The 12996-nt window shown below is 39.4% G+C and overlaps 1 protein-coding gene across 5 annotated transcripts in view; it reads left to right on the forward strand.

The window, feature by feature from the left end:
• Positions 1 to 12996, forward strand: part of LOC104586961 (Integrase-type DNA-binding superfamily protein) — a 55802-nt gene that overhangs the window by 22334 nt on the left and 20472 nt on the right. For all 5 annotated transcript variants that reach the window (XM_010244368.3, XM_019195949.2, XM_019195950.2 and 2 more), the window contains exon 5: positions 8623 to 8803. In XM_010244368.3, coding sequence (XP_010242670.1) covers positions 8623 to 8803 — 181 coding nt within the window. The remainder of the gene's footprint in view (positions 1 to 8622; positions 8804 to 12996) is intronic.

Here is a 12996-nt window from a genome sequence, read left to right on the forward strand (position 1 = left end):
AAAACTATTGATCTCTTTGCGGATTACTTTAGTGATGACCTTCGAAGGAGTTGGGCAGCAGTGGCCTCCACCTCATCCAAGAAAAAAAAATCACAAGCAAGTTGGCTACCCCCTCCGGAAGGGGTTGTAAAGTTGAACTTTGATTGGATTAGTCAAGGCAATCTAGGACCTTTGGTTATAGGAGGGATCATGAGGAATAAGGATGACAACATTCTGTCCTTATTCTCAGGCCCAGTGGGTTATGGAGACTCTACAAGGGCCGAGATACTAGCTGTGGTACAAGGACTACAGATTTCCAACCAACTTGGAGTGACTAATTTGATAGTTGAAGGAGACTCTAAGGTGATAGAGAGATGGATGTCAGGCCCAGAAATTGTTGTTTGGGGATATAGGGACATTATCAAAAAGGTCAAATGGCTTACGAGAACCATGTCAGTTAGCTAAACAAGGGGCTTCAAGGGATTCTTTGTTTTTGGCTACTTTGTAACTATAATCTGAAAAGAGTTGGGTTTGGAACCACCCTTAAGGGGTAACACCTCGTGCCTCCTCTTAGGGAGTTTCATGTTTGTACTATTTCTATCTCTATTTAATAAAATACCATTCATTCATAAAAAAAAATCAATATAACAAGTGGAGGAGCTTTACTGAGTGGAAGAAATAAAGCAGTTTTTACTGACCAAAAAACAGGAAATAAAAGCAGTTTTTTTCAATGATGAGGTTTGAAGCTCCAAGTCCAGATGGCTCCTCTATGTCATTTTATTAGGATTATGGGATATTGTAAAAGAATATTGGATGAAAGTCTTTACAACATTCCATGAGAGACGTATTAATAATCTAGGTGTTAATGCTGCTTTTATTGCATTAATTTCAAAGAGGCAGGATGCAGCCCACCATAAGGACTTCTGGCCCATCAGTTGTGGGTAGTCTCTACAAAATCAGTGCCAAAACCCTCTCTTTAAGGACGGAAGTTCTTATCTTCTTAATAACACAATATCTAGGGTCCTTTCTAACGGATAATATTAGATTCAAAGCTTGATTACTAATGATAGTCTGGGAGAAAGGGAGCTGTTTTCAGGGATGAACATGGAGGAGTAAAGGTAGTGTTCTCAGGCCGAATAGGGTTTGGAGACTATCAGAGCTGAGCTGCTAGCTGGGCTCAAGGTATCAGGCAGGCAAAGCAATTGAACTTCACTAATCTGCTTATTGAGGGCTCAAAGGTTATAATGAGTTGGTAAACTCATGAAGAGAAGGCCTTGTGGACTTACAGATGGGAGCTTAAGGAAATTAAATGATTGACTATGAATCTGGGAGTTAGCACTCAGTGGGTGTCAAGGTCAGCAATAGTACGGCTGACTTTCTGGCTAAACAAGGGGTAAACAGGGATCATTTTTTTTTGGGGGGGGATAGGTAGTTCTTCTAGCCTGTCCTTGGATTGTTCATAGTTCTGTATATTTGCTGTGTTTTATTAATAAAATTTTCAGTTATCTATCAAAATAAAAAAGTCTGGGAGAAACGATCTTATAAAATTTTCAAGATCTTATATTGAAGGCAGTGTGGTTTGATTTCCATGTGGAGGGAACCAGCTCTTTTATCCTGGCGAAGAAGTTGGGAGCAATCAAAGAAAAAGAAAAATTCTGGAAGCTAGAACATAGCTTGACTTCGGAAACAGAGAAAAGAGCCTTTCTAAGTGTAATTGAAGACATTGATAGAGTGGAAGAATTAGGCCCTTTATCGGATGATCTAAAGCTGGAAAGATCTCATCTCTCAGGCAAAACTTTTGTATGATAAGTTGACAGTCAAGGAGGAGATTAAATGGAGGCAGAGAGCTAAAACCACTTGGCTGAAAGAAGGGGACAGAGTACACATTTTTTCCACAAGATGGCAAATGCTAGGAGTAGAGCTTCAATTAGCTGGTTGGAATGGGAAGGTAAGGTTGGGGATTCGGCTGCTGAAATCAAGCTGATTGCCACCTCCTTTTATAAGAATCTTTATAGGGAAAATTGGGCCTTTAGACCTCTTCCAGTGGATTTACCTTTCAAGAAGTTAAATGAGGATCAGAAATTGCTCCTTGAGATACCTTTCCGGAGGAGGAGATCAAGGCTGCAATTTGTAAGATGGAAGGGGACAAGTCCCTAGGCCAGATGATTTAACCAATCTCTTCTATTTGAAGTGCTGGGATTTTATAAAGCATGACTTAGTAAATGTTTTTCAGTCTTTCCATTCTAGTGCGTCCTTGCAAAGAAGTTTGAATGCCATCTTTATCACCCTTATCCCAAAAATTGAAGGGGCTGTTAATATCAAAGATTCCAGGCCTATAAGTCTCCTGAACAGCTTCTATAAGATCTTGGCAAAAGTGCTGGCTGAAAGGTTGAAGAGGGTGGTAGGCAACGTGGTCTCTGATAATCTGTTTTCCTTTGTTCCGGGGAGGCAAATGTTTGATTCTGTTCTTATAGCTAATGAGCTTATTGACTCTATGAAGAGAGAGGAATTCCTGGTTTGGTGTGTGAGCTGAACATACAGAAAGCTTATGATCATGTAAATTGGAGGTGTTTGGGTTTTGTGCCTGATAAATGGGTAGTCCACAGGTTTCTTTGAAAGTTCTAGGGGTTTAAGACAGGGAGACCCTCGCTCTCCCCTTTTATTCATCTGTATCATGGAAATTCTCTCTATTTAGTAAGAGGGCTGCTCTTTCTGTTTTTTGAGAAGGCTTTGCAATTGCTCCTGGGAAGGAAAAGGTGAACATCCTTCAATTTTCTGATGTACTTTTTGTTTTGTGGATGACTCCACTGATCAGTTGGAGTTCCTTTTGGGGATTCTGAGTTGGTTTGAAGTGGTATCTGGGCTAAAAGTAGATTTGAGTAGAAGTATGATTATTCCGGTGGGCCAAGTGTTTAATTTGGTGGAGTGTGCTAGGATGTTGGCTTGCCAGATTGACTTCCTCCCTGTTAAATACTTGGGCTTACCTCTCAGGGCAAAATGTTGCTCCTCTTCTATTTGTGTTCCAGTCATTGAAAGGATGGAGAAAAAGATGTCTTCTTGGAAAGCTAAATATCTTTCAGCTGGGGGTAGAGTGACACTAATTAAAAGCACACTCTCCAATCTTCCGACATATTTTATGTCCCTCTTTTCTATCCCATCTAAAACAGCAAAAACGCTGGAACAATTGCAGAGAAATTTTCTGTGGAAAGGTTGGGATGAAGAGAAGAAAATTCATCTAGTCAATTGGGACCAAGTATGCCTTCCCATTAAGGTGGACTGGGTATTAGGAAGTTGAAATTGTTCAAGTCTTCCCTTCTCAGCAAATGGATCTGGAGATTTGCCTCAGAAAGAACAGCTTGGTGGAGAAATCTTTTGATTGCAAAGTTTGGGGTGGAGTGGGCTAATTGAGGTCTTGTTGTCCCCCTTCAAGTTGGGGATGCTCCTTGTGGAAATGCATAATGAAAAATCTGCCTACTGTTACTCATCAAAAAAAAAAAAAAATCTGCCTACTGTTTTGGATGGAGTAAGTTTCAAAGTGGTGTAAAGGTGACAAAATCAAGTTTTGGAACGTCCCTTGGTGCTTGGAGGGTCCCTTGGCTGAGGCATTCCTCCTCTTGTTCCATTGTGCTGCTAGTCATGACGCTTCGGTGGCTGATTCTTACATTGTCTCTGAAAATGGGCTGACCTGGACCCCTCAATTTAGAAGGAACCTGTTTGAGTGGGAGTTGGATGAGATTGCGGAGTTGCTGGAGCTCTTACAGGGACAGGGGATAAATATTAACCTGGAGGAAGAGTGGAACTGGAAGTAGAATGGTGATGTCTGCTTCCCAGTCAAATCTCTGGCCCTCAAGCTTAGCAGTTCAGGTTCTACATGCTTCTCTTTCAGTCAAATCTGGAATCTGATCACTCCCTCAAAATCTAATTTTCTGGTTTGGGCAATGGCTCTAGATAAGTGTCTTTCTAGATCTAATCTGGAAAGAAGAAGTGTCCATCATCCGGATATCTCTTGCGGGCTGTTGTGCAGGAGAGAAGAATGGAAGAAGAGAGAAGAGTGAGAGAGAAGAAGAGATAAGAGAGAACTTAGAGCCAAAAGTGCTGCTGGCGGCGCCAGCTTTTGATATATATACTAGGGTGACGAAACATAAAAAATAAAAGGAGGAAATCACAAGAGTACCCCTGTGGTACTATACTTAGATAAATAACAGTCTTTTAACACTCCCCCTCAAGTTGGGACATAGATGTCAATCATCCCCAACTTTGTCACATACATCATGATGCCGTGAGTGGTGTAACCCTTTTGTAAAGATGTCTGCAAGTTGATCTTCAGAGCTAACATAAGGAGTACACACTTCTTTTGTGACGACCTTTTCTGAAGTGTTTGTCAACTTCGATGTGTTTAGTTCTATCATGCAACACTGGATTAGCAACAATGCTTATGGTTGCTTTATTATCACAGAATAGTGTCATAGGTCCTTCAACTGGAAAACTCAACTCAACAAATTTTTCAGCCACTCCATGAGACATTGCCTGGTATTCAGCTTCAACACTAGATCTAGCTACCACATTCTGCTTTTTGCTTCTCCAGAGTAGAAATCTACTGAATTAAAAAATATGAAAGAAAAGTTGTTTATTGAAGAGAGAAGGAGAAGAAGAGAATAAGAGAAGAAGAGAATAAGAGAAGAAGAGAGAGCAATAATCTGGCCGCCCCCTTCACTTATTATTTATACTAAAAATAAGAATAGTACAAAGACAACTATGCCCTTATAGGGCGGCAAAACATAAAACAACATATATAACACTCAAAAACATAATAAAATTTGGACCCACATAACTACTGTGGTCCCCACCTCCTATCTAACAACTAACATAAAACATCTACTCAGAAAAACATCATAAAACTAATTAATCTTCAACACTCCCCCTCAAGTTGGGAGTAAATGTCACACATTCCCAACTTGCGTAGATCATGTTCAAGCTTGTTCTTTGCCACCCCTTTAGTGAGAACATCATCCAGCTGCAATTCTGAAGAGACATAAGGCAAACAAACTTCTCCGGTTGTTACCCTTTCTCGTATAAAGTGTCTATCAACTTCAATGTGTTTTGTCCTATCACAGTATAACATCATAGGTTTCTCTGCTTTCACCCCAATCTCACTCAAAAGAGATCTATCCCAAAGAAGTTCTGAGACATCATGAGCCATGGATCTATACTCAGCCTTTCACTTGACCTTGCCACAACTGCTTGCTTCTTACTCTTCTAGGAGATCAAGTTTCCACCTACTCCTGATGTAGACCTCCTGTCATCAAAGCATCCTGTCCAGTCTGCATCTGTATAGGATTCTAGCTTCAAATTCTCATTATTTGAGAAAAGAATGCCTCTGCCAAGGTGCTTTTTTAGATATGCAATTATTCTCTCAATAGCTTCCCAGTGCTGAACCCGAGGTGCATGCATGTACCGACTCACAACACTAACAGTGTAAGAAATATCTGGTCGTATCATACACAAATACAACAGTCGACCACCATTCTTTGATATCTCCCCACATCCTTTACCAACTCACCATCCACACCATTAATTCTGTGATTTGGATCAATAGGAGTGTCTGCTGGTTTGGTCCCCAGGTTCCCAGTCTCCCGCAATAGGTCAAGTACATACTTTCTTTGTGAAATGAAGATCCCATGCTTGGATCTTGCAACTTCAATCCCCAAGAAGTATCTAAACTCACCAAAATCTTGATCTCAAATTCTTGCTACAATGATTTTTTGAGATCATTAATTTCCTTTAGATCATTTCTTGTCACCACTATATCATCCACATACACAATCAGAATTGACACCAGAGCATCTCTCCTCTTCACAAAGAGGGTGTGATTAGATTGTGTCTGTGTGTGTCCAAAACGGATGAGTGCCCCTTTGAACCTGTCAAACCAAGCCTTAGGTGACTGTTTCAGTCCATATTGAGGTTTTCTGAGTCTGCACACATTTCCTTTACCAACATTTTCATAAAAGCTTGTTGGAATGTCCATAATATACCTCCTCCTATAAATCACCATTGAGGAAGGCATTTTTGACATCAAACTGGAACAAGGGCCATGAATAGGTGGCTACTAGAGATAAAAGGATACAAATTGAACTTATCTTAGCTATTGGTGCAAAGGTTTCCAGATAATCAACACCATAGGTCTGAGTATACCCTTTTGCTACCAACCTTGCCTTGTCTCTCTATTTTGCCATTGGCCTTATACTTCATTGTGAATACCCATCTACATCCGACTGTTTCATTGTTTTGGGGGGAGATCAACTATTTCCCAAGTTTGGTTTTTGACCAAAGCATCCATCTCATCTTGCATGGTTGTTTTCCACTCAAGTTTGGAGAGAACCTTAGTAACATTTCTGGGTATAGACATAGAATCCAGGGAAGAAAGAAAAGCATGGTAGGAGGGTGATAAGGCACTGTAGGAAAGATGGTGTGAAATGCAGTGGGTTGCATACTCTCTCTTCCCCTTACAAAGTACAATGGGAAGATCAAGGTCAGTGGGATCAGCTGCAACAATGGTGTTAGGGATAGGAACATTATCATCAGAAAACATAACAGGCTTAGGCTCAAGAGGAATACTTGGAACTGTATCTACCGAATTTGGAGTTTCAAAAGGATTGACAGAGAGTGGTGTGGGTTGAGGATGTGTGGAGTCAACCATCATCTTCCAGTGTTGATATTTCTGTGAGGCTGCCCGTAGTGGCTCAGGTAATGAACTACACCATGTTCTAAGAGATACGTGGTCAGATCCTTCTCAAAGTACTCTTTGGCATTATCTGATCTAAAAGCCTTAGTTCTCACTCCAAATTGTGTGAGAACCATTTGGTGGAACTGTCATACCAAGTTAGGAACCTCATCACGTGATCTCATCAAATATATCCAAGAATATCGTGTATAATCATCCACAAATAAGAGAAAGTAACGGAATCCTCCCATAGAAGGGATATGATATGGCCTCCATACATCAGTGTGAATAATATTAAAAGCAAAAGTACTTTTATTATTTGGTTTAAAACACTATCTACAATGCTTTCCTAATTGACAACTCTCACACTCCAAAGTAGATAACTGAATAGATTCAAACAACTTTGGGAAAAGACATTTCAAAGAACTAAAAGAAAGATGTCCTAAGCGATTGTGCCAAAGCATAATCTGGTTCACTGACTCTGACCCACTACTACTGTTGCTGCTAACATGATGGCCCTGATGTCTCGGAATCTCATCCAAGGTAGACTCCATTCACCTCACGACCACTCCCAATCATCTTCTTTGACTCCAGATCCTACAAAACACAATTACCGGGAAGAAAGGTCACAAAACAATTCAAATAGAACTAACAGACAATAGGTTGGTATGAAGTCTAGGGACATGTAAAACAAAAGACAAAGTTATATCATTGGTCACTCTAACTGTCCCCTTCCCAGCAATGGGCATATGTGAACCATCTGTTGTAGAGACTTTGTCTCTACCAGAGCACAACCGATAGGAATTGAGAAGGGTAGGGGCATTAGTCATGTGCTCAGATGCTCCTGAGTCTATAATCTAGGGAGATCCCTCCTTACCTAAAGTGGATGCAAGATTTGCAGTTGCATATGAACTACCTGTATGTGCAAAGGAAGTGGTGTAGTTGGCTCCTGCATTCTGCTGTCCATCTGGAAGACTAGAGCTAGGTGAATCTTTCTTACTCATAAGTTGTCTAAACCTCTCCAATTCTGTTATCACTGCTGCTACTATAATGGATTCCCAATCAGTTTGGGAAAGTGGGGCCGAAGAGTCTCCTATAGTCGCCTCGCATAATCACCATGGTATTTTGTACAATGTGCAATTCTAATCTTTTATGTTCTTATTTTTAGATTATTGAACTAAATTATTTAGTTTGTTAGTTGATATACTAGTTTATTTGTATTATTTTCTTATTTGTTTTGATTAGGGTTCAATGAACGTGTATACTGTCTTTAACCCTCAATGACTTTAATAACTGAATTGATAAGCAAGGAAACTCTGTTTTCTGAAATTTCTTTTGTGGAAAAACTCAAGATTTTATCCAATCGATACATATTGATCTTCTTTTTTCATCATTTATTTTCTTCTTTCCTAGGACAAAAAATAGGGGCTCAGTCCCTCTATTTTCTGAAATTTCTTTTCTTTTTTTCCATTCTTTTTCATGAATTGTTGATTTTCTATATGGTAAATGAAGTTTATACATTTTTTATGAATATATTACAGACAATTACTGGTAAAAGATAGTTGCTGTTTGTGATGGAACCTAGGGAATTAGCCTAGAATTCGTGGTTTTTATTAAGAAACAAACAAATTATGCAACTAAGTGACAAAGTGCACTCCTGTCGGCTAGCCTTTCTTTGGTGCCTTGAAAACTATGTATGTTACTGAGAAACACATTTTTCTTCCTTATAATTTATTTTTTGATGACCACATATCCATTAATTTTCTCGATGACATTTATTAAATAAGGTATTTTGTGATCGTCTGCACTTTTTTAGTTGAAAACACTCCTCATATAGGCATGCCTACACGTACTCCAATATATAGAATGGGAAAGAGTTCTTTATGCTGCCATGCACTGAACTTTGCAGCTTCTATTTCTAGGTCAAGGAGTCAAACGCAGAAAGCGACATCGGAGAAAACATTTTGAAGACCAGGAACCTTGTGTAATGAGAGGTGTCTATTTTAAGAATATGAAATGGCAAGCAGCAATAAAAGTTGACAAGAAGCAAATCCACTTGGGTACTGTTGGATCACAAGAAGAAGCTGCTCGTTTGTATGACAGGTATTCACATCATTTTCACCATTTATCCAGTCTAGTTATATTTATTTGTACGATCATGTTATTCATAAAATGAATATCATCATCACCACCCCCATCTTGTATTCACTGAAATTTCATTAACTTAACAACCAAAAAGTTGAGGGGTATCATGGTTATCTAGGCTAATATATTATTCTGTTACTAATCAGGAAAAAATTGCGGAGGTGTCATAAGAAAGTTTAATTATTTAGTTGACCTAATTAGATATGTTCCTGTTTAGGTTTTTCACAGCAGATCCTGAACTATCTAGAACTTCTTAGCCAACTGAGGGATTTTTCTACCTATTGTTGATTGAAATGCCACAAGGAGGATTTTTCTACCTGTTGTGGTTTGAACCATAGTTATCAAATCTTATGATTTATGATATTCATGAGTCAGTTTATAAGACCAGATTTTACGGAATTAAACTATTAGCATTTTTGGGCTTCTTGTTCCTTTATTGGCTGAGGCAAACAGCTTTTTCAGAAGCTTGCCATATTTAGCTGAGAGGATTTTTTTTCTTTCATTTTTGTTTTTTTTTTTTTTTTTGTGGAGTATAGCTACTTTACCTTTGCTACTATAAGAGCTTGCTGTGACTTGAGAGTTGAGGTGGACATGGATACAGGTAAAAGTGCAGATATCCCATTTAATTTGTTTTTATCCAAGCTTTTTTATCAGGATTTTCAAGCTAAATCATTTGTCGATTGGCAATGTTTGTAAGCAAAATCTCAGGCAGGCTGAACAGATTAGGGAATCACTTCTTCAATGAAATATCATCACACCATATGTGGTGTTCATATCTTGTGCCAAAATCTCAGTTTGAAGGATTGCCAAGGATGGTTTATGCATGGAAAACAGAAAACCTCTTGGAAGCCGAAAAATCTCAGTTTGAAGGAAGGGAGAGTTGGAGATCGAAGCCAAAAAAATTCGGTTTAAAGATTGCAAAAATAGTGTGAAGTGATCAGTGAAAATCAGGGAAGAGAATAGGGCAACCATTCTCGTGTTTGTGGAAGCAATTGGATGGCTGAAGGGTTTCATGGATGGGGCGGTTCATTCCATCAACAAACAGGATGGAAGAGTTCAGTGAGTTTGTCTGGAAAGAAGTATGAAGCTGGAATGAGGAACATTAAAGGGTGGTTTGTTGCTATTATGAAACAGTTTGGTAATAATAGGAGGAAGATAATCTGTGCTGGAGGACAGGGAGAAAACAGGTTGGAATACTTTCACAGATAGGCTTCAAGAGTTTATGCTGAGGGTGGAAGATAAATAATGGCAGAAGTGGGGCATTGGTTTAGAGCCAAGAAAAGTCCAGAGGAGCAGGGAGAGTTTGAAGGAAAGATTACCATAAGAAGGTATCCCACCAAAAAAACCAGAATATGATGTTTGAAGTGGAGAAAGATGCTTGGGTGAGAAATTTTGTTTTAACAGAAGGCGAAGTTATAAATGGTTAGGGGAGAATTTTGGAAGCATCTGTGGAGAAATTTAAGCTTTCGGATTCTGTTAGCCTCAAGCCTTTTTGATGGTAGGAAGACAGTCCTGGTTCTTGAAAAAGAAAATATCGAGTTATCTGCAGTGGAGATGGTGGAAATGGTGGACGGTCTGGTGATGGTGGAAGCTTGGCATATGTCCTGCAACCAGAAGGATTTCTCTGATGGAAGCTTTGTTCTACAACTGGTGGGGCTTCCTTTCAACGTTTGGAACGAAATCGTTCCTAAGAGATTGGTACAAACTTTGGGGGGGAGTTCTTGTTGCCTTTAATCTTCAAGATTTCCATTCTGCGAGACTTAGGATTGAGGGAATAAAACTTGATGGTGTTCCTTGAGCTTTGGACTTGCTTGTAGATGGTCTCTGGTTCAAGCCTTCAAGGTTTGGGTTTTGTTGGAAGGCAAGCGGTCTTATGGAAGAGTTGCTCCAAGGTAGAAGAGGATGGAATCTTGGAAGAATGGAGAACCTGTGGGGGAGAGAATGGAGAAAGGTAAGATTCTTGAGGGTCAAGTTCCTTAGGAAGGTGAAAATAGAGATGGAGGGGCAGGTTTTAAGACTTTTGCAGAGTGTAAAAAAGGGTGCCTTTTTACATAAAAGGTGGGGTCCACAGGAAGAAAAGTTGCAACATAAGATTAGTATGGATGAACTGGGTGAAGGGAGTAAAAACCAGGGGGTTGAGTTTTGTTAGGATCTTGGTCAGTTGGGAGAAGGTGGTCCACATGATTTTGCAAGTGATCACGTGGGTTGAGTGCAAACTTTGGAAAAGTTTGGGGAGTTGATGGATGATGATGTTGGTGCATCACCTTCCATTTTGATGGGAAGGATTTTCCAATTTCTGAGGTTCAAGGTTCTTCCTATGAAGTGGAGAAGGAAGTGGGCTTGTCAGCAGAGCAAGTATTTGAGAAGAACACAGTCATAGAGCTGGAAAGGATTAATGATAATGGGGGGGGGGGAGGAAGAACGATAAGATCCTACCTAATGTGGTGAATAGATTTAAGCACCGGAATAAGAACCGAAATGTGATAGTTTCAAAGGTTTTTACTAGATTAAGGGGAGACCAATTTGGAGTTTTTATAAATAAAAGGGTCAAGAAGACAAGAAGAGCTATGAATTGGAAAAAAGATGTGCCAACTCCTACTGATGAAGGACTTGAAGGAAGGCTGTGAGATTTGCATTTGGTAAGTGGTTTGGATGGGTGTCTGTCTGATTGGTTTTGGAAAGATGGGAGACAAGTCTTAGGAATGGGCTTTGGCTTTTGTTTGTATGTGGAAGGATTTTGAGCTTATTTGGTTTTGATTTGTTAGAAGGCTTGTTTGAAAATTGCAGAGGGCTGGATTAATTTGGGGTTTTCAGTCTGAGGAAAAGAATAAGAAAGAACCAGTTGGGGAGGGAGGGTAGGAGTGGGAGGAAGGAGAAGAGAAAGAAAATAATTGGGTTGAAGAAGAGCGGAAGGATTGGTGGAAGAAAGTTACATGGGATAATAAGAAGGGAAGACAAAAATGAGGCTGGTTTCCTGCTCTGTTGGGGGGTTTTCGAGATGGTAGAAAAAGGATGTTAGTAAGGAATTGAGGAATCTCTTAAGACAAGGAATGGATGTTGGACAACTAGGTCGGCAATAGGCAAACCTGCTTTAGTTTTGGGCCTTTTGGCCTTGATATTGCCTAAGGTATCTCATCTGTTGGGAGAAGTTCTAGGAGATAGATTTTGGACGTGGTGGGGTTACAAATCCATGAGATGGAGATTTGAAATTGTATTTCTTTTTGTTCCATTTTTATTATATCATGGATGTACTACTTTTTTTTTTTCTATTAATGGTTTTTCTTTTTTACTTAGAAAAAAGGTATATAGACCAATGTTAGAATACTAGTGGGAGAGACTTCAGATTTTACAATTACAATGGGTCTTCACCAAGGTTCAACACTTGGCCTTTATCTATTTGCACTAATCATGGATGAATTGATTAAACATATTCACGAAGAAGTTCCATGGTGCATGTTTTTTGCGGATGACATTGTTTTAATTGATGAATTTAATGAAGGATTAAATGCAAAATTAAGCTTATGGATACATGCCCTAGAAACAAGAGGCTTTTAAAATAAGTAGGACTAAAGCAGAAGATCTGACATGTAAATTTAGTAATAATAGGAGTGCAAATCATGATACACTTAGGATTGGAGACCAAGAGATAATGGGGAGAGATTGAGGAGGATGTCACCCAGAGAATTAGAGCAGGTTGGGCAAAATGGAGAGCTGCATTTGGACTTTTGTGTGGTAGGAGAGTGCCACTTAGATCCAGCTAAAATAATTCTATAAAACAACTGTAAGGCCAGCTATGTTCAGAAAATGAGTGTGGTAGAAATGCGAATGCTAAGATGGATGAGTGGAAAAATTAGAAAAGATAGGATCAGGAATGAAGCCATCCATAGAAATCTAGGAGTAGCTCCAATAAGTGATAAAATGAGAGAGAGTAGGCTTATCCCCAAATTGGTGTACTCTTGCGAAGCTCAGAATGAGGGCTGTTACCACTTACTGGTATCTTGTTCTTTTGTTGCAGCTATTTGGATTTGGATTTTTGGTTTATTTGGGTGCAGATGGAACCTGCCATCTGAAGTGCATCTGTGGAGATGTATTAGAGCAGCTGTTAAGGAATACCAGAATTTTTCAAGAGAAGGAATGAAGTTCTTTCTGAA

Source organism: Nelumbo nucifera, chromosome 1 (genome assembly GCF_055504915.1).
Source record: "Nelumbo nucifera cultivar China Antique chromosome 1, China Antique-T2T, whole genome shotgun sequence".
Classification (NCBI taxonomy): Eukaryota; Viridiplantae; Streptophyta; class Magnoliopsida; order Proteales; family Nelumbonaceae; genus Nelumbo; species Nelumbo nucifera.